Source organism: Phyllobates terribilis, unplaced genomic scaffold (genome assembly GCF_046119375.1).
Source record: "Phyllobates terribilis strain yellow unplaced genomic scaffold, ASM4611937v1 Scaffold_25__1_contigs__length_18738178, whole genome shotgun sequence".
NCBI lineage: Eukaryota > Metazoa > Chordata > Amphibia > Anura > Dendrobatidae > Phyllobates > Phyllobates terribilis.
Genome location: NW_027362785.1, coordinates 2,145,682 through 2,166,458, shown reverse-complemented (window position 1 = coordinate 2,166,458; position 20,777 = coordinate 2,145,682). Strand labels below are relative to the sequence as shown.

At 37.8% G+C, this 20,777-nt stretch overlaps 1 protein-coding gene across 2 annotated transcripts in view; it reads right to left on the bottom strand.

Moving 5' to 3' along the window:
- The window catches only part of DNAH9 (dynein axonemal heavy chain 9), a 430,601-nt gene that overhangs the window by 179,346 nt on the left and 230,478 nt on the right, over positions 1–20,777 (bottom strand). For both annotated transcript variants that reach the window (XM_073660252.1, XM_073660251.1), the window contains 2 exons: positions 11,519–11,642; positions 11,194–11,336 (listed from right to left, as the gene is read on the bottom strand). In XM_073660252.1, coding sequence (XP_073516353.1) covers positions 11,194–11,336; positions 11,519–11,642 — 267 coding nt within the window. The remainder of the gene's footprint in view (positions 1–11,193; positions 11,337–11,518; positions 11,643–20,777) is intronic.

The window sequence follows — 20,777 nt, the reverse complement described above, 5'->3', positions numbered from 1 at the left end:
AGTATTATAGTAGTTATATTCTTGTACATAGAGGGCAGTATTATAGTAGTTATATTCTTGTACATAGGAGCAGTATTATAGTAGTTATATTCTTGTACATAGGGGCTGTATTATAGTAGTTATATTGTATATAGGGAGCAGTATTATAGTAGTTATATTCTTGTACTTAGGGGCAGTATTATAGTAGTTATATTCTTGCACTTAGGGGTAGTATTATAGTAGTTATATTCTTGTACATAGGGGGCAGTATTATAGTAGTTATATTCTTGCACATAGGGGCAGTATTATAGTAGTTATATTCTTGTACATATGGGGCAGTATTATAGTAGTTATATTCTTGTATATAGGGGCAGTATTATAGTAGTTATATTCTTGTGCATAGGGAGCAGTATTATAGTAGTTATATTCTTGTACATAGGGAGCAGTATTATAGTAGTTATATTCTTGTACATAGGGGGTAGTATTATAGTAGTTATATTCTTGTACATAGGGGCAGTATTATAGTAGTTATATTCTTGTACATAGGTGGTAGTATTATAGTAGTTATATTCTTGTATATAGGGGCAGTATTATAGTAGTTATATTCTTGTACATAGGAGCAGTATTATAGTAGTTATATTCTTGTACTTGGGGCAGTATTATAGTAGTTATATTCTTGTACATAGGGGGCAGTATTATAGTAGTTATATTCTTGCACATAGGGGGCAGTATTATAGTAGTTATATTCTTGTACATAGGGGGCAGTATTATAGTAGTTATATTCTTGCATATAGGGGCAGTATTATAGTAGTTATATTCTTGTACATAGGAGCAGTATTATAGTAGTTATATTACTGTACATAGGAGCAGTATTATAGTAGTTATATTCCTGTACATAGGGGGGCAATATTTTAGTAGTTATATTCCTGTACATAGGGGACAGTATTATAGTAGTTATATTCTTGTACATAGGAGCAGTATTATAGTAGTTATATTCTTGTACATAGGAGCAGTATTATAGTAGTTATATTCTTGTACATAGGGGGCAGTATTATAGTAGTTATATTCTTGTACATGGGGGGCAGTATTATAGTAGTTATATTCTTGTACATAGGGGACAGTATTATAGTAGTTATATTCTTGTACATAGGAGCAGTATTATAGTAGTTATATTCTTGTACATAGGGGGCAGTATTATAGTAGTTATATTCTTGTACATAGGAGCAGTATTATAGTAGTTATATTCTTGTACATAGAGGGCAGTATTATAGTAGTTATATTCTTGTACATAGGAGCAGTATTATAGTAGTTATATTCTTGTACATAGGGGGGCAGTATTATAGTAGTTATATTCTTGTACATAGGAGCAGTATTATAGTAGTTATATTCTTGTACATAGGAGCAGTATTATAGTAGTTATATTCTTGTACATAGGGTCAGTATTATAGTAGTTATATTCTTGTACATAGGAGCAGTATTATAGTAGTTATATTCTTGCACATAGGGGGCAGTATTATAGTAGCTATATTCTTGTACATAGGAGCAGTATTATAGTAGTTATATTCTTGTACATAGGAGCAGTATTATAGTAGTTATATTCTTGTACATAGGAGCAGTATTATAGTAGTTATATTCTTGTACATAGGGGCAATATTATAGTAGTTATATTCTTGTATATAGTGGCAGTATTATAGCAGTTATATTCTTGTACATAGGGGGCAGTATTATAGTAGTTATATTCTTGTACATAGGAGCAGTATTATAGTAGTTATATTCTTGTATATAGGGGCAGTATTATAGTCGTTATATTCTTATACATAGGGAGCAGTATTATAGTAGTTATATTCTTGTACATAGGAGCAGTGTTATAGTAGTTATATTCTTGTATATAGGGAGCAGTATTATAGTAGTTATATTCTTGTATATAGGGAGCAGTATTATAGTAGTTATATTCTTGTACATAGGAGCAGTATTATAGTAGTTATATTCTTGTACATAGGAGCAGTATTATAGTAGTTATATTCTTGTATATAGTGGCAGTATTATAGTAGTTATATTCTTGTACATAGGGGGCAGTATTATAGTAGTTATATTCTTGTACATAGGAGCAGTATTATAGTAGTTATATTCTTGCACATAGGGGGCAGTATTATAGTAGCTATATTCTTGTACATAGGGAGCAGTATTATAGTAGTTATATTCTTGTACATAGGGGGCAGTATTATAGTAGTTATATTCTTGTACATAGGGGGCAGTATTATAGTAGTTATATTCTTGTATATAGGGAGCAGTATTATAGTAGTTATATTCTTGTACATAGGAGCAGTATTATAGTAGTTATATTCTTGTACATAGGAGCAGTATTATAGTAGTTATATTCTTGTATATAGTGGCAGTATTATAGTAGTTATATTCTTGTACATAGGGGGCAGTATTATAGTAGTTATATTCTTGTACATAGGAGCAGTATTATAGTAGTTATATTCTTGCACATAGGGGGCAGTATTATAGTAGCTATATTCTTGTACATAGGAGCAGTATTATAGTAGTTATATTCTTGTACATAGGAGCAGTATTATAGTAGTTATATTCTTGTACATAGGAGCAGTATTATAGTAGTTATATTCTTGTATATAGTGGCAGTATTATAGTAGTTATATTCTTGTACATAGGAGCAGTATTATAGTAGTTATATTCTTGTACATAGGAGCAGTATTATAGTAGTTATATTCTTGTACATAGGGGGCAGTATTATAGTAGTTATATTCTTGTACATAGGAGCAGTATTATAGTAGTTATATTCTTGTACATAGAGGGCAGTATTATAGTAGTTATATTCTTGTACATAGGAGCAGTATTATAGTAGTTATATTCTTGTACATAGGGGCTGTATTATAGTAGTTATATTGTATATAGGGAGCAGTATTATAGTAGTTATATTCTTGTACTTAGGGGCAGTATTATAGTAGTTATATTCTTGCACTTAGGGGTAGTATTATAGTAGTTATATTCTTGTACATAGGGGGCAGTATTATAGTAGTTATATTCTTGCACATAGGGGCAGTATTATAGTAGTTATATTCTTGTACATATGGGGCAGTATTATAGTAGTTATATTCTTGTATATAGGGGCAGTATTATAGTAGTTATATTCTTGTGCATAGGGAGCAGTATTATAGTAGTTATATTCTTGTACATAGGGAGCAGTATTATAGTAGTTATATTCTTGTACATAGGGGGTAGTATTATAGTAGTTATATTCTTGTACATAGGGGCAGTATTATAGTAGTTATATTCTTGTACATAGGTGGTAGTATTATAGTAGTTATATTCTTGTATATAGGGGCAGTATTATAGTAGTTATATTCTTGTACATAGGAGCAGTATTATAGTAGTTATATTCTTGTACTTGGGGCAGTATTATAGTAGTTATATTCTTGTACATAGGGGGCAGTATTATAGTAGTTATATTCTTGCACATAGGGGGCAGTATTATAGTAGTTATATTCTTGTACATAGGGGGCAGTATTATAGTAGTTATATTCTTGCATATAGGGGCAGTATTATAGTAGTTATATTCTTGTACATAGGAGCAGTATTATAGTAGTTATATTACTGTACATAGGAGCAGTATTATAGTAGTTATATTCCTGTACATAGGGGGGCAATATTTTAGTAGTTATATTCCTGTACATAGGGGACAGTATTATAGTAGTTATATTCTTGTACATAGGAGCAGTATTATAGTAGTTATATTCTTGTACATAGGAGCAGTATTATAGTAGTTATATTCTTGTACATAGGGGGCAGTATTATAGTAGTTATATTCTTGTACATGGGGGGCAGTATTATAGTAGTTATATTCTTGTACATAGGGGACAGTATTATAGTAGTTATATTCTTGTACATAGGGGGCAGTATTATAGTAGTTATATTCTTGTACATAGGAGCAGTATTATAGTAGTTATATTCTTGTACATAGGAGCAGTATTATAGTAGTTATATTCTTGTACATAGGGGGCAGTATTATAGTAGTTATATTCTTGTACATAGGGGGCAGTATTATAGTAGTTATATTCTTGTACATAGGAGCAGTATTATAGTAGTTATATTCTTGTACATAGGAGCAGTATTATAGCAGTTATATTCTTGTACATAGGGGCAGTATTATAGTAGTTATATTCTTGTACATAGGAGCAGTATTATAGCAGTTATATTCTTGCACATAGGGGGCAGTATTATAGTAGTTATATTCTTGTACATAGGAGCAGTATTATAGTAGTTATATTCTTGTATATAGGGGCAGTATTATAGTAGTTATATTCTTATACATAGGGAGCAGTATTATAGTAGTTATATTCTTGTACATAGGGGGCAGTATTATAGTAGTTATATTCTTGTATATAGGGAGCAGTATTATAGTAGTTATATTCTTGTACATAGGAGCAGTATTATAGTAGTTATATTATTGTACATAGGAGCAGTATTATAGTAGTTATATTCTTGTACATAGGGGGCAGTATTATAGTAGTTATATTCTTGTACATAGGGGGCAGTATTATAGTAGTTATATTCTTGTACATAGGAGCAGTATTATAGTAGTTATATTCTTGTACATAGGAGCAGTATTATAGCAGTTATATTCTTGTACATAGGGGCAGTATTATAGTAGTTATATTCTTGTACATAGGAGCAGTATTATAGCAGTTATATTCTTGCACATAGGGGGCAGTATTATAGTAGTTATATTCTTGTACATAGGAGCAGTATTATAGTAGTTATATTCTTGTATATAGGGGCAGTATTATAGTAGTTATATTCTTATACATAGGGAGCAGTATTATAGTAGTTATATTCTTGTACATAGGGGGCAGTATTATAGTAGTTATATTCTTGTATATAGGGAGCAGTATTATAGTAGTTATATTCTTGTACATAGGAGCAGTATTATAGTAGTTATATTATTGTACATAGGAGCAGTATTATAGTAGTTATATTCTTGTACATAGGGGGCAGTATTATAGTAGTTATATTCTTGTACATAGGGGGCAGTATTATAGTAGTTATATTCTTGTACATAGGAGCAGTATTATAGTAGTTATATTCTTGTACATAGGAGCAGTATTATAGCAGTTATATTCTTGTACATAGGGGCAGTATTATAGTAGTTATATTCTTGTACATAGGAGCAGTATTATAGCAGTTATATTCTTGCACATAGGGGGCAGTATTATAGTAGTTATATTCTTGTACATAGGAGCAGTATTATAGTAGTTATATTCTTGTATATAGGGGCAGTATTATAGTAGTTATATTCTTATACATAGGGAGCAGTATTATAGTAGTTATATTCTTGTACATAGGGGGCAGTATTATAGTAGTTATATTCTTGTATATAGGGAGCAGTATTATAGTAGTTATATTCTTGTACATAGGAGCAGTATTATAGTAGTTATATTCTTGTACATAGGAGCAGTATTATAGTAGTTATATTCTTGTACATAGGGGCAATATTATAGTAGTTATATTCTTGTATATAGTGGCAGTATTATAGCAGTTATATTCTTGTACATAGGGGGCAGTATTATAGTAGTTATATTCTTGTACATAGGAGCAGTATTATAGTAGTTATATTCTTGTATATAGGGGCAGTATTATAGTCGTTATATTCTTATACATAGGGAGCAGTATTATAGTAGTTATATTCTTGTATATAGGGGCAGTATTATAGTCGTTATATTCTTATACATAGGGAGCAGTATTATAGTAGTTATATTCTTGTACATAGGAGCAGTGTTATAGTAGTTATATTCTTGTATATAGGGAGCAGTATTATAGTAGTTATATTCTTGTATATAGGGAGCAGTATTATAGTAGTTATATTCTTGTACATAGGAGCAGTATTATAGTAGTTATATTCTTGTACATAGGAGCAGTATTATAGTAGTTATATTCTTGTATATAGTGGCAGTATTATAGTAGTTATATTCTTGTACATAGGGGGCAGTATTATAGTAGTTATATTCTTGTACATAGGAGCAGTATTATAGTAGTTATATTCTTGCACATAGGGGGCAGTATTATAGTAGCTATATTCTTGTACATAGGGAGCAGTATTATAGTAGTTATATTCTTGTACATAGGGGGCAGTATTATAGTAGTTATATTCTTGTACATAGGGGGCAGTATTATAGTAGTTATATTCTTGTATATAGGGAGCAGTATTATAGTAGTTATATTCTTGTACATAGGAGCAGTATTATAGTAGTTATATTCTTGTACATAGGAGCAGTATTATAGTAGTTATATTCTTGTATATAGTGGCAGTATTATAGTAGTTATATTCTTGTACATAGGGGGCAGTATTATAGTAGTTATATTCTTGTACATAGGAGCAGTATTATAGTAGTTATATTCTTGCACATAGGGGGCAGTATTATAGTAACTATATTCTTGTACATAGGAGCAGTATTATAGTAGTTATATTCTTGTACATAGGAGCAGTATTATAGTAGTTATATTCTTGTACATAGGAGCAGTATTATAGTAGTTATATTCTTGTATATAGTGGCAGTATTATAGTAGTTATATTCTTGTACATAGGAGCAGTATTATAGTAGTTATATTCTTGTACATAGGAGCAGTATTATAGTAGTTATATTCTTGTACATAGGGGGCAGTATTATAGTAGTTATATTCTTGTACATAGGAGCAGTATTATAGTAGTTATATTCTTGTACATAGAGGGCAGTATTATAGTAGTTATATTCTTGTACATAGGAGCAGTATTATAGTAGTTATATTCTTGTACATAGGGGGGCAGTATTATAGTAGTTATATTCTTGTACATAGGAGCAGTATTATAGTAGTTATATTCTTGTACATAGGAGCAGTATTATAGTAGTTATATTCTTGTACATAGGGTCAGTATTATAGTAGTTATATTCTTGTACATAGGAGCAGTATTATAGTAGTTATATTCTTGCACATAGGGGGCAGTATTATAGTAGCTATATTCTTGTACATAGGAGCAGTATTATAGTAGTTATATTCTTGTACATAGGAGCAGTATTATAGTAGTTATATTCTTGTATATAGTGGCAGTATTATAGTAGTTATATTCTTGTACATAGGGGCCTGTATTATAGTAGTTATATTCTTGTACATAGGAGCAGTATTATAGTAGTTATATTCTTGTACATAGGGGGCAGTATTATAGTAGCTATATTCTTGTATATAGTGGCAGTATTATAGTAGTTATATTCTTGTACATAGGGGGCAGTATTATAGTAGTTATATTCTTGTACATAGGAGCAGTATTATAGTCGTTATATTCTTGCACATAGGGGGCAGTATTATAGTAGCTATATTCTTGTACATAGGAGCAGTATTATAGTAGTTATATTCTTGTACATAGGGGGCAGTATTATAGTAGTTATATTCTTGTACATAGGAGCAGTATTATAGTAGTTATATTCTTGCACATAGGGGGCAGTATTATAGTAGCTATATTCTTGTACATAGGAGCAGTATTATAGTAGTTATATTCTTGTACATAGGAGCAGTATTATAGTAGTTATATTCTTGTACATAGGAGCAGTATTATAGTAGTTATATTCTTGTATATAGTGGCAGTATTATAGTAGTTATATTCTTGTACATAGGAGCAGTATTATAGTAGTTATATTCTTGTACATAGGAGCAGTATTATAGTAGTTATATTCTTGTACATAGGGGGCAGTATTATAGTAGTTATATTCTTGTACATAGGAGCAGTATTATAGTAGTTATATTTTTGTACATAGGGGGGCAGTATTATAGTAGTTATATTCTTGTACATAGGAGCAGTATTATAGTAGTTATATTCTTGTACATAGGAGCAGTATTATAGTAGTTATATTCTTGTACATGGGGTCAGTATTATAGTAGTTATATTCTTGTACATAGGAGCAGTATTATAGTAGTTATATTCTTGTACATAGGGTCAGTATTATAGTAGTTATATTCTTGTACATAGGAGCAGTATTATAGTAGTTATATTCTTGTACATAGGGGGGCAGTATTATAGTAGCTATATTCTTGTACATAGGAGCAGTATTATAGTAGTTATATTCTTGTACATAGGAGCAGTATTATAGTAGTTATATTCTTGTACATAGGAGCAGTATTATAGTAGTTATATTCTTGTACATAGGAGCAGTATTATAGTAGCTATATTCTTGTACATAGGAGCAGTATTATAGTAGTTATATTCTTGTATATAGTGGCAGTATTATAGTAGTTATATTCTTGTACATAGGAGCAGTATTATAGTAGTTATATTCTTGTACATAGGAGCAGTATTATAGTAGTTATATTCTTGTACATAGGGGGCAGTATTATAGTAGTTATATTCTTGTACATAGGAGCAGTATTATAGTAGTTATATTTTTGTACATTGGGGGGCAGTATTATAGTAGTTATATTCTTGTACATAGGAGCAGTATTATAGTAGTTATATTCTTGTACATAGGGTCAGTATTATAGTAGTTATATTCTTGTACATAGGAGCAGTATTATAGTAGTTATATTCTTGTACATAGGGTCAGTATTATAGTAGTTATATTCTTGTACATAGGAGCAGTATTATAGTAGTTATATTCTTGTACATAGGGGGGCAGTATTATAGTAGTTATATTCTTGTACATAGGAGCAGTATTATAGTAGTTATATTCTTGTACATAGGAGCAGTATTATAGTAGTTATATTCTTGTACATAGGGTCAGTATTATAGTAGTTATATTCTTGTACATAGGAGCAGTATTATAGTAGTTATATTCTTGCACATAGGGGGCAGTATTATAGTAGCTATATTCTTGTACATAGGAGCAGTATTATAGTAGTTATATTCTTGTACATAGGAGCAGTATTATAGTAGTTATATTCTTGTATATAGTTGCAGTATTATAGTAGTTATATTCTTGTACATAGGGGGCTGTATTATAGTAGTTATATTCTTGTACATAGGAGCAGTATTATAGTAGTTATATTCTTGTACATAGGGGGCAGTATTATAGTAGTTATATTCTTGTACATAGGGGGCAGTATTATAGTAGTTATATTCTTGTACATAGGGGAAGTATTATAGTAGTTATATTCTTGTACATAGGAGCAGTATTATAGTACTTCTATTCTTGTACATAGAGGGCAGTATTATAGTAGTTATATTCTTGTACATAGGAGCAGTATTATAGTAGTTATATTCTTGTACATAGGGGGCAGTATTATAGTAGTTATATTCTTGTACATAGGAGCAGTATTATAGTAGTTATATTCTTGTACATAGGAGCAGTATTATAGTAGTTATATTCTTGTACATAGGAGCAGTATTATAGTAGTTATATTCTTGTACATAGGGAGCAGTATTATAGTAGTTATATTCTTGTACATAGGAGCAGTATTATAGTAGTTATATTCTTGTATATAGGGGCAGTATTATAGTAGTTATATTCTTGTACATAGGAGCAGTATTATAGTAGTTATATTCTTGTACATAAGACCAGTATTATAGTAGTTATATTCTTGTACATAGGAGCAGTATTATAGTAGTTATATTCTTGTATATAGGAGCAGTATTATAGTAGTTATATTCTTGTACATAGGGGGCAGTATTATAGTAGTTATATTCTTGTACATAGGGGGCAGTATTATAGTAGTTATATTCTTGTATATAGGAGCAGTATTATAGTAGTTATATTCTTGTACATAGGGGGCAGTATTATAGTAGTTATATTCTTGTACATAGGAGCAGTATTATAGTAGTTATATTCTTGTACATAGGAGCAGTATTATAGTAGTTATATTCTTGTACATAGGAGCAGTATTATAGTAGTTATATTCTTGTACATAGGGTCAGTATTATAGTAGTTATATTCTTGTACATAGGAGCAGTATTATAGTAGTTATATTCTTGTATATAGGGGCAGTATTATAGTAGTTATATTCTTGTACATAGGAGCAGTATTATAGTAGTTATATTCTTGTACATAAGACCAGTATTATAGTAGTTATATTCTTGTACATAGGAGCAGTATTATAGTAGTTATATTCTTGTATATAGGAGCAGTATTATAGTAGTTATATTCTTGTACATAGGGGGCAGTATTATAGTAGTTATATTCTTGTACATAGGGGGCAGTATTATAGTAGTAATATTCTTGTACATAGGAGCAGTATTATAGTAGTTATATTCTTGTACAATGGGGGGCAGTATTATAGTAGTTATATTCTTGTACATAGGGGGCAGTATTATAGTAGTTATATTCTTGTACATAGGAGCAGTATTATAGTAGTTATATTCTTGTACATAGGAGCAGTATTATAGTAGTTATATTCTTGTACATAGGGAGCAGTATTATAGTAGTTATATTCTTCTACATAGGAGCAGTATTATAGTAGTTATATTCTTGTACATAGGGGGCAGTATTATAGTAGTTATATTCTTGTACATAGGGGCAGTATTATAGTAGTTATATTCTTGTACATAGGGGGCAGTATTATAGTAGTTATATTCTTGTAGATAGGAGCAGTATTATAGTAGTTATATTCTTGTACATAGGAGCAGTATTATAGTAGTTATATTCTTGTACATAGGGGGCAGTATTATAGTAGTTATATTCTTGTACATAGGGAGCAGTATTATAGTAGTTATATTCTTGTACATAGGGGGCAGTATTATAGTAGTTATATTCTTGTACATAGGGAGCAGTATTATAGTAGTTATATTCTTGTACATAGGAGCAGTATTATAGTAGTTATATTCTTATACATAGGGGCAGTATTATAGTAGTTATATTCTTGTACATAGGGAGCAGTATTATAGTAGTTATATTCTTGTACATAGGGGGCAGTATTATAGTAATATTCTTGAAGGATCTCTAGATTGCAGAGCTATAGAAGAAATGGGAAAGAATGAAAATATAAGAGTAATTATTTTTGGAATAAACCATCTGGCCACATTTGCCCTTTCTGGGGGGCTGCCTTTGGATAACTGGTTGAGAGGTTCATCTCCATTATTTGGGACTCGGCATTTATAGCCGTGTCTCAGGATTCCCCGCATAATATTTGAGGACATTCTTAGTCACACTCGTTCTTGTGATCTGAGGCGGCGGCGTATTCTCAGCTTAAATACTTTGTGCTGCTGGAAACCCTGCTCATACTAGCCCGAGGACTCACTTTCAGCTGTCTCCGTACTCGGTCGATGAAGAATTTCCAGCAGTTTTCTCTCGTGTCCAGCAAGCCTTGACTCTTCACTTCGTTCCTGACGCCTGCGATGATGTTTTCCACCTCGTCATCCGGGAACAGGTCAGGGATCTCACCTGGCGAGAGAAGGACATCTTCTCTAGTACATGTTGGGCGAGTGAGAAAACCATCAAGTACTGCTCATAAATGAGTGATCGATGTCCCATCCCAGCTCTCCCATAAATACGGGTTCAGCCAAGCGTGGCCTTTTTGAGATGAACTGGTAGTAGACATTTCAGACCAAGGAGACAATGCTCACCAGATGCCAGCAAGTCATTGACTAAGACAAGGAACTTCTCATCGGCCACCTGAGCATCTGTCATGAGGAAAACTGTTCCCACGTTCTTCACTCCGGCTTTAATGTACTGGTTTGCCAGATCAGCCTGTTGGTACGAAAAAAAGAGCATGTTTTCATGATAGACCATGTAATCAGTGCAAGTGATGGTGGCACTAAAGATACCCGGTGTACGCATGCTGCTACCAGAGGTAATTCCAGACTGCAGGTGTCAATACCAGAGGTATTCCTAGAATACTGGGGTCACTACAAGAGGTATTCCTGGACCACTGGTGTCACTACAAGAGGTATTCCTGGACCACTGGTGTCACTACAAGAGGTATTCCTGGACCACTGGTGTCACTACAAGAGGTATTCCTGGACAACTGGTGTCACTACCAGAGGTATTCCTGGACCACTGGTGTCACTACAAGAGGTATTCCTGGACCACTGGTGTCAGTACAAGAGGTATTCCTGGACCACTGGTGTCACTACAAGAGGTATTCCTGGACAACTGGTGTCACTACAAGAGGTATTCCTGGACCACTGGTGTCACTACAAGAGGTATTCCTGGACCACTGGTGTCACTACAAGAGGTATTCCTGGACCACTGGTGTCACTACAACAGGTATTCCTGGACCACTGGTATCACTACAAGAGGTATTCCTGGACCACTTGTATCACTACAAGAGGTATTCCTGGACCACTGGTGTCACTACAAGAGGTATTCCTGGACCACTGTTGTCAATACCAGAGGTATTCCTGAACCACTGGTGTCACTACAACAGGTATTCCTGGACCACTGGTGTCACTACAAGAGGTATTCCTGGACCACTGGTATCACTACAAGAGGTATTCCTGAACCACTGGTGTCACTACAACAGGTATTCCTGGACCACTGGTGTCAATACCAGAGGTATTCCTGGACCACTGGTGTCACTACAAGAGGTATTCCTGGACCAGTGGTGTCACTACAAGAGTTATTCCTGGACCACTGGTGTCACTACAAGAGGTATTCCTGGACCACTGGTGTCACTACAAGAGGTATTCCTGGACCACTGGTGTCTGTTATGTTCTGCTACCAAAGCTAAGGAAAGAGAGGAGATCTGTCCCTACTATAAGACTCAGCTGAATCCCTACGATGTAACAGGGAACCTGATCCTGCGATCAGACCTGCTAAAGTCCTAATCTAGTCTGTACGAAGACCTATAGATGTGGGGAGGGAATCCCTACAAGTACTAAGGACTGGGAGGAATATGGGACACCTCCTAACAGAAATAGTAGCAGACAGACGAACAAACAAAATAGATAGAACATAGAGGTCCGTAGACCAAGCAAACTAACAGAGTTAGATACAGAGCACAGGCTAGCTAGAAAGTAGATATACAATGAAGTCCAGCAAAGCCAGAAGGGTGGAGCAGGACTAAATAGGCCAACAAGGTCATGTGACCAGCAAAGGAAAAAAAACCTAACAGCAAGGTTCTAACAGTACCCCCCCTTCTAAGAGGATCCTCCGGATCCCCTAGGACCAGGCTTATCAGGAAATCTCCTGTGAAACGCTCTGATAAGTCTGGACGCGGAAACATCATCTGACCTCACCCAAGAGTTATCCTCGGGTCCGAAACCTTTCCAGGCCACAAGATACTGCAAACTACCTCTATACCGTCTAGAGTCAAGGATGCGAGAAATTTCATATTCCCCGTCCTCCACCACCGGAGGAACAGAGGTAGAGGCGTCACCATCCGACACAACAGCTTTTTTTAACAGAGAGACATGAAAGACCGGATTAATTCTCCAGGAGGTAGGAACCTCCAACCTAACAGCAGATTGGTTGACAACCTGAAGCACCTTAAAGGGCCCTACAAACTTGGGACCCAATTTCTTAGAAGGAATCCTCAACCGCAGATTCCTAGAGGACAACCAAACCATGTCACCAACAGCGAACAAAACCTCCTGTCGTTTCCTATCAAAGTAGTCTTTAGATTTTCTGTTGGCCTCCTGAAGATTACCACGCACATCCGTCCAAACTCTTTCCAAATCACCGGAAAAATTCTCCTCCTCAGGCAAGGCAGATCCCAACTTGGAGAACGACCCAAACGACGGATGTCTCCCAGAACAACAAAAAAAAGGCGAACAACCAGCAGAAGAAGATGTATGATTGTTCAGAGCAAATTCGGCAAGTGGCAGAAACTCAGACCACCCCTCTTGATTGTCTGCCACAAAACAACGCAAGAACTGCTCAACATCCTGGTTTTTCCTTTCTGTCTGGCCATTAGATTCAGGATGATATCCGGACGAAAACGACAAATGAATTCCCAACCTGTCACAAAAGGCACGCCAAAAACGAGCCACGAACTGAGGACCCCTATCAGAAACAATGTCAGTAGGAACGCCATGAAGTCTGACAATTTCCTTGACAAAGGCCTTAGCGAGAGTTTTAGCGCAGGGCAGTTTGACGAAGGGAACCAAGTGACACATCTTGCTAAAACGGTCCACGACCACCCAGATGACAGTAAAACCCTCAGAGGGGGGAAGGTCAGTTATAAAGTCCATAGCCAAATGTGTCCAAGGAGCACTGGGGACTTCCAAAGGACAAAGCAACCCCGCAGCAGGAGTATGTGAGGACTTAGATCTAGCACATATAGTACATTGGCGCACCCACTTAATGACTTCCTTCTGCCATCCAGGCCACCAAAAACTGCGACCCACCAGTCTCTTGGTCTCAGAGATTCCGGGATGACCTGCCAACCGAGATTCGTGACACTCAACAAACAAATCTCTCCTAAAGGTCTCAGGCACAAACAACCTCCCATGAGGAGTGTTAGATGGGGCATTCTCCTGAGCTTTAAGAATCTCATCTTCCAAAACGGAGTCTAAAGCAGCTATCACAACACCTTCTTGTAAAATGTTTTCCTCTTTCTCAGCACCGACTATGGGAGAAAAACTGCGAGACAAGGCATCCGCCTTAACATTCTTAGTACCAGGGATGTAAGTAACGGAGAAATTAAACCGCGAGAAAAACAGTGCCCACCTAGCCTGACGGGCATTCAGGCGCTTGGCAGCATCAAGATATATCAGATTTTTATGATCCGTAAGAACCTGAACGGGAAATTCCGCACCTTCCAAGAAGTGGCGCCAGTGTTCAAATGCGAGTTTAATAGCCAATAATTCCCGATTACCAATATCGTAATTCAATTCAGTCTCCGAAAATTTTTTTGAAAAAAAGGCACAGGGATGTAATCCATCCCCGTTATCCTGAGACAATACTGCGCCAACCCCCACAGAGGAAGCATCAACCTCAACCAAAAACGGCCTAGTAACATCAGGCTGCATAAGGATGGGAGCAGAGGTGAACCTCTCCTTGAGATACACAAAAGCTTCAATGGCCTCAGAAGACCACTGAACCGCATCAGCACCTTTCCTGGTGAGATCAGTCAGAGGTTTGACAATACTAGAAAAAATTTTTATGAACTTTCTATAGTAATTGGCGAAACCCAAAAACCTCTGTATCGATTTCAAACCAATAGGCCTAGGCCATTCCTGCACAGCCTGAACCTTAACCGGATCCATCTCAAAACCTTTGCTGGAGATAATGTAGCCCAAAAAACTAATTCTCTGTACAGCGAACTCACATTTCTCCAGCTTAGCAAAAAGCGAATTGTCCATTAATAACTGTAATACCTCACGCACGCTCCGCCAATGAGACTCCAGATCTGGCGAATAAATCAAAATGTCATCCAAATACACAACCACATTTTTACCGATCAAAGGTCTAAGGATGTCATTAATCAGATTCTGAAAAAATGCAGGAGCATTAGTAAGACCAAAAGGCATAACCAGATTCTCAAAATGACCCACAGGAGTGTTAAAAGCAGTCTTCCATTCATCACCCTCCTTCATGCGCAACAGATTGTATGCCCCCTTAAGGTCAATTTTAGAGAACCACTTGGCCCCCAATAACTGGTTAAACAGATCAGGAATCAATGGCAGTGGGTAAGGATTGCGTACAGTAATTTTGTTAATCTCACGAAAATCCAGACAAGGACGTAAACCGCCGTCCTTTTTTTTTACAAAAAAAAATCCAACCGCCACAGGAGACTTAGAGGGCCTAATGTGACCGGCGGCCAAACTTGTCTGTATGTATTCCTCCAAAGCCTTCCTCTCAGGAATAGTAAGGTTAAATAAACGACTTTTAGGAAGAGTCGCTCCAGGGACAAATTCAATAGAACAATCATAGTCTCTATGGGGAGGCAAAACCTGCGATTCCTTCTCAGAAAAAACTCTCCAAAAATCCTGAATAGGAACAGGCAATTCTCCCCTATCCAAAGCTGCAATACGCCCGTTACAACACTTGTCATAACATTTATGGCTCCAGGATTTAATTTCACTGGTAGACCAATCCAGTACAGGATTGTGAAATTTTAACCAGGGCAATCCCAATATTACTGGAGAAGGCAAGTTATTCAACACTACCAAATCCAATTTCTCATGGTGAACACCATTAATAGTGAGAGGAAATTCACTGACCTTGAGAGTAACATTCTTCAAAGGGGAACCATCCACAGAAACCACAGCAATGGGGGATGATAAAGGTTCAGGTTTTAAATTGAGTTTTTCCACGAATCCCCCATCAATTACATTCAGTGTAGACCCGCAATCAACAAACACCCGAAATTCCATTAATTTTTCCTGAGCAATCGTGGAAGCAGCTAAAAATACACCCTTGGAATTTAAACAGGCAATACGGGCATGACTGACCATTTTTTTTTCTTTCTTCATACGAAGCTCACAGCCTTTAATCAAATGACCAGATTTTCCACAATAGAAACACAAGCCTTCCGAAAAACGACGGTGTTTTTCTTGAGAGCGAGGTGCCACCGATCCAATCTCCATCGGTTCACCACTGTTAGTACACACATTATCATAACCAGAAACTGACATAGCAGAGGATTTGCTCTCATTAACCCTAGCACGCAGTCTTCTATCCACCCGTATAGCTAATTGCATAGCCTGTTGCAAATCTTCAGGTGTAGGATAAGCAATTAGCAGGTCTTTAACCCTTTCACTGAGCCCAGCAAGAAATAGACTTTTCAGAGCAGAATCGTTCCACCCTGTTTGAGTGGACCAACGACGAAAATGTGTACAATATTTTTCCACATTACCCGATCCTTGTTTTAGACGTCTCAACTCAGTCTCAGCTGATGCGACACGGTCAGGATCATCATATAATAGTCCCAAAGCAGAAAAAAAACTATCCACTGATCTGAAGCATGAATCACTAGGTTGCAAAGAAAAGGCCCACTCCTGAGGCTCTTTGCGCAAAAGTGACATTATGAACCCTACGCGCTGGGATTCATCCCCAGAGGACTTAGGTCTCAAACGAAAATACAATAAGCAAGCATTTTTAAATGAAAAAAATTCTCGGTGTTCACCAAAAAACAAATCCGGCAAACATACCTTAGGCTCCAAGAAATGTGCTCCAGGACAGTTACTCACGTGCTGACGGAGCTCGGCCACCTCCAGAGAGAGTCCCTGCAGGCGATGAGTCAAATCCTGAACCGACACCATGATGGAACAGAAAAATCTTTCCTTAGAGAATTTGCTGGCTGGACTTACTGTTATGTTCTGCTACCAAAGCTAAGGAAAGAGAGGAGATCTGTCCCTACTATAAGACTCAGCTGAATCCCTACGATGTAACAGGGAACCTGATCCTGCGATCAGACCTGCTAAAGTCCTAATCTAGTCTGTACGAAGACCTATAGATGTGGGGAGGGAATCCCTACAAGTACTAAGGACTGGGAGGAATATGGGACACCTCCTAACAGAAATAGTAGCAGACAGGCGAACAAACAAAATATATAGAACATAGAGGTCCGTAGACCAAGCAAACTAACAGAGTTAGATACAGAGCACAGGCTAGCTAGAAAGTAGATATACAATGAAGTCCAGCAAAGCCAGAAGGGCGGAGCAGGATTAAATAGGCCAACAAGGTCATGTGACCAGCAAAGGAAAAAAAACCTAACAGCAAGGTTCTAACAGTGTCACTACAAGAGGTATTCCTGGACCACTGGTGTCACTACAAGAGGTATTCCTGGACCACTGGTGTCACTACAAGAGGTATTCCTGGACCACTGGTGTCACTACAAGAGGTATTCCTGGACCACTGGTGTCACTACAACAGGTATTCCTAGACCACTGGTGTCAATACAAAAGGTATTCCTGGACCACTGGTGTCAATACAAGAGGTATTCCTGGACCACTGGTGTCAGTACAAGAGGTATTCCTGGACCACTGGTGTCACTACAAGAGTTATTCCTGGACCACTGGTGTCACTACAAGAGGTATTCCTGGACAACTGGTGTCACTACAAGAGGTATTCCTGGACCACTGGTGTCACTACAACAGGTATTCCTGGACCACTGGTGTCAATACAAGAGGTATTCCTGGACCACTGGTGTCAATACAAGAGGTATTCCTGGACCACTGGTGTCACTACAACAGGTATTCCTGGACCACTGGTGTAACTACAAGAGGTATTCCTGGACCACTGGTGTAACTACAAAAGGTATTCCTGGACCACTGGTGTCACTACAAGAGGTATTCCTGGACCACTGGTGTCACTACAAGAGGTATTCCTGGACCACTGGTGTCACTACAAGAGGTATTCCTGGACCACTGGTGTCACTACAAGAGGCATTTTTGGACCACTGGTGTCACTACAACAGGTATTCCTGGACCACTGGTGTCACTACAACAGGTATTCCTGGACCACTGGTATCACTACAAGAGGTATTCCTGGACCACTGGTATCACTACAAGAGGTATTCCTGAACCACTGGTGTCACTACAACAGGTATTCCTGGACCACTGGTGTCAATACCAGAGGTATTCCTGGACCACTGGTGTCACTACAAGAGGTATTCTTGGACCACTGGTGTCACTACAAGAGTTATTCCTGGACCACTGGTGTCACTACAAGAGGTATTCCTGGACCACTGGTGTCACTACAAGAGGTATTCCTGGACCACTGGTGTCACTACAAGAGGTATTCCTGAAAAACTGGTGTCACTACAAGAGGTATTCCTGGACCACTGGTGTCACTACAACAGGTATTCCTGGACCACTGGTGTCAATACAACAGGTATTCCTGGACCACTGGTGTCACTACAAGAGTTATTCCTGGACCACTGGTGTCACTACAAGAGGTATTCCTGGACAACTGGTGTCACTACAACAGGTATTCCTGGACCACTGGTGTCAATACAAAAGGTATTCCTGGACCACTGGGGTCAATACAAGAGGTATTCCTGGACCACTGGTGTCACTACAACAGGTATTCCTGGACCACTGGTGTAACTACAAGAGGCATTCCTGGACCACTGGTGTAACTACAAAAGGTATTCCTGGACCACTGGTGTCACTACAAGAGGTATTCCTGGACCACTGGTGTCACTACAAGAGGTATTCCTGGACCACTGGTGTCATTACAAGAGGTATTCCTGGACCACTGGTGTCACTACAAGAAGTATTCCTGGACCACTGGTGTCACTACAACAGGTATTCCTAGACTAATGATGTCACTACAAGAAGTATTCTCAAAATATTGGTGTCCCTACCAGAGGTATCCTCAGACTACTGGTGTAACTACCAGAGGTATTCCCGGACTACACGTGTCACTACCAGAGGTATTCCTGGACCACTGGTGTCACTACAAGAGGTATTCCTGGACCACTGGTGTCACTACAAGAGGTATTCCTGGACCACTGGTGTCACTACAAGAGGTATTCCTGGACAACTGGTGTCACTACAAGAGGTATTCCTGGACCACTGGTGTCACTACAAGAGGTATTCCTGGACAACTGGTGTAACTACAAGAGGTATTCCTGGACCACTGGTGTCACTACAAGAGGTATTCCTGGACAACTGGTGTCACTACAAGAGGTATTCCTGGACCACTGGTGTCACTACAACAGGTATTCCTGGACCACTGGTGTCACTACAAGAGGTATTCCTGGACAACTGGTGTCACTACAAGAGGTATTCCTGGACCACTGGTGTCACTACAAGAGGTATTCCTGGACCACTGGTGTCACTACAAGAGGTATTCCTGGACCACTGGTGTCACTACAAGAGGTATTCCTGGACAACTGGTGTCACTACAAGAGGTATTCCTGGACCACTGGTGTCACTACAAGAGGTATTCCTGGACAACTGGTGTCACTACAAGAGGTATTCCTGGACCACTGGTGTCACTACAACAGGTATTCCTGGACCACTGGTGTCAATACAAAAGGTATTCCTGGACCACTGGTATCACTACAAGAGGTATTCCTGGACCACTGGTGTCAATACAAGAGGTATTCCTGGACCACTGGTGTCACTACAACAGGTATTCCTGGACTACTGGTGTAACTACAAGAGGTATTCCTGGACCACTGGTGTAACTACAAAAGGTATTCCTGGACCACTGGTGTCACTACAACAGGTATTTCTGGACCACTGGTGTCATTACAAGAGGTATTCCTGGACCACTGGTGTCACTACAACAGGTATTCCTAGACTAATGATGTCACTACAAGAAGTATTCTCAAAATATTGGTGTCCCTACCAGAGGTATCCTCAGACTACAGGTGTAACTACCAGAGGTATTCCCGGACTACATGTGTCACTACCAGAGGTATTCCTGGACTACTGGTGTCACTAAAAGAGGTATTCCCAGACTGCAGGTGTCCCTACCAGAGGTATTCCCAAAATACTGGTGTCCCTACCACAGGTATTCCCGGAATACTGGTGTGCCTACCACAGATAATCCCAGAATACTGGTCACTACCAGAGGTATTCCCAGAGTACATGTTTCACTACCAGAGGTATTCCCAGACTACATGTGTCACTACCAGAGGTATTCCCAGAATACTGTTGTCATTTCCAGAGGTGTTCTCAAACTACAGGTGTCACTAGCAGAGATATTCCTAGACTACATGTGTCACTACCAGAGATATTCCCAGACTACATGTGTCACTACCAGGGGTATTCCCAGAATACAGGTGTCACTACCAGAGATATTCCCAGACTACATGTGTCACTACCAGAGGTTTTCCCAGACTACATGTGTCACTACCAGAGGTTTTCCCAGACTACATGTGTCACTACCAGAGGTTTTCCCAGACTACATGTGTCACTACCAGAGGTTTTCCCAGACTACATGTGTCACTACCAGAGGTTTTCCCAGACTACATGTGTCACT